The 1673-nt window shown below is 31.6% G+C and overlaps 1 protein-coding gene across 1 annotated transcript in view; it reads left to right on the forward strand.

Moving 5' to 3' along the window:
- Positions 1 to 331: 331 nt before the first annotated feature.
- LOC106747269 (tubby-related protein 4-like) overlaps positions 332 to 1673 on the forward strand; it is an 8336-nt gene continuing 6994 nt past the window's right edge. Inside the window, exons 1-2 of the mRNA XM_014624638.1 lie at positions 332 to 376; positions 445 to 552. Of these exons, the coding sequence (XP_014480124.1) occupies positions 332 to 376; positions 445 to 552 (153 nt within the window). The remainder of the gene's footprint in view (positions 377 to 444; positions 553 to 1673) is intronic.

A 1673-nucleotide genomic window follows, 5' to 3' on the forward strand; every position in this document is an offset into this window, starting at 1 on the left:
GCGAAACTTTCAAAATAACTTACGTATCAAAATATATGCCAAATATTTATTTTTACATATTAAATGAAAAGAGATAAAAAAATTTTGTCTCGACACAGTCTCAAACATGCGTTCTTCTTACCGCTATTACTAGTCCTATATCTACTGATTTCGCTACGCGGCGATATTTGCTAGCTTCCTTTTTGTCGGGCTCTTAACGTACACTAGTGAATGCTTCAAAATTTAAACAGTAAAAATTTCTAGAAAAAACTACTACTAAAGCTTCTGTTTAGAAAGTGCATTGGAGAAAACATTCGGACACTGATCAATTTATTTTTGGTGCAGATTCATCATGTGCAAGGAGATCAAAATTGGTGAGGAACTGTGTCCTTTTCTTGTTAGTTATAAACGTACCGCAAATCTCTGTAAAGGATCATCTTTAGAGAATATCATATTTTATTACAGGATGGATTTGTATTGGTCGGCAGTGTTGCTGGTCAGAGATATTGGTCATCGATGCTTAACGATAAAGCAACCATAACTTGTGGCATATGGACTCCAGACGATCAACAGGTTTGAGAACAATTTCGGATATTATTGGCTAACATAATTGATAATTGACACCGATGATGCATGAATTAACCTTTTCTAAACTGAAATGTTTTCGACTTTTCTCCATTTAATTGATTAGTAGAAATTAATTTATTTAGGTGGACATTTAGATTCGGTAACATTTTATAGCTGGCATTTATTTAAACATTCCGATATTTAACTAATGCAACAATATATTTGTAATAATATACGTTTATATTAAATATATGGTTCTTAAAAAATCTTTATGTATGCAAAAATAAAAAGTTGGTTCATGCAGCAAATAAAATAAAAAATAAAATAAAATAAAATAAAAATTGTATTCAAAAAGGCACCGAAATAAACTTGATATAAATCCACAAAGAATAAAGCCTAATTAGCAGGGTTACGTCAATGAATACCATATTGACCTATAGGTACAATTATTTTAAATATATAACGTCCTTGAATAATAATGAATATTTTTAGTATAGAATATTATTTTCTAGTATAGTTGAGGATGTCATTTTGAAAACAGACGATGGACAAAATTTTGTAATTTCTTAAAAGCCTTCTGTACTTGTCTTTATAAAAGCCTTCTATATTTGTCTTGCCTTCTATATCTGTCTTTTTAAAAGCATTCTGTATTTGTTTTGTGTTGTTTTGTAGAATACGATTTTCTACCGAACTTATACCGAAATCGTTAGCGAAAATTTCTTAGTTTATTTTTCGAATAATCTAAATATATTTTAGAAATAATATTTTCACACATACCCACACACACACATACACACACTCTCTCTTACACCAAACACACATTCTTTCTCACACCCACATACACAGCATACACGCGTGCACGCACACATGTATGCATACAAGTATACAGGGTGTCCCAGACCACCCGTCTCACCCGATTTTTTCGTAAACGCGACATTTTAAAGAAAAATGTTTCAGACAAAAGTTTTGTGACTTCAAGAGGCACATAAGATGTCATTGGTTTGACCTTGGATAGTCGTTTGAAGATCACGTGAAGGTCACCTTTAATTTCTTAAATAGAAACCCCCATTTTTCAATGCATATTCTTGTAGCTTACCTCGAGAGCTTTCCAAAACGCTATAATGAAA

Source organism: Dinoponera quadriceps, unplaced genomic scaffold (genome assembly GCF_001313825.1).
Source record: "Dinoponera quadriceps isolate SergipeBrazil2010 unplaced genomic scaffold, ASM131382v1 scaffold165, whole genome shotgun sequence".
Classification (NCBI taxonomy): Eukaryota; Metazoa; Arthropoda; class Insecta; order Hymenoptera; family Formicidae; genus Dinoponera; species Dinoponera quadriceps.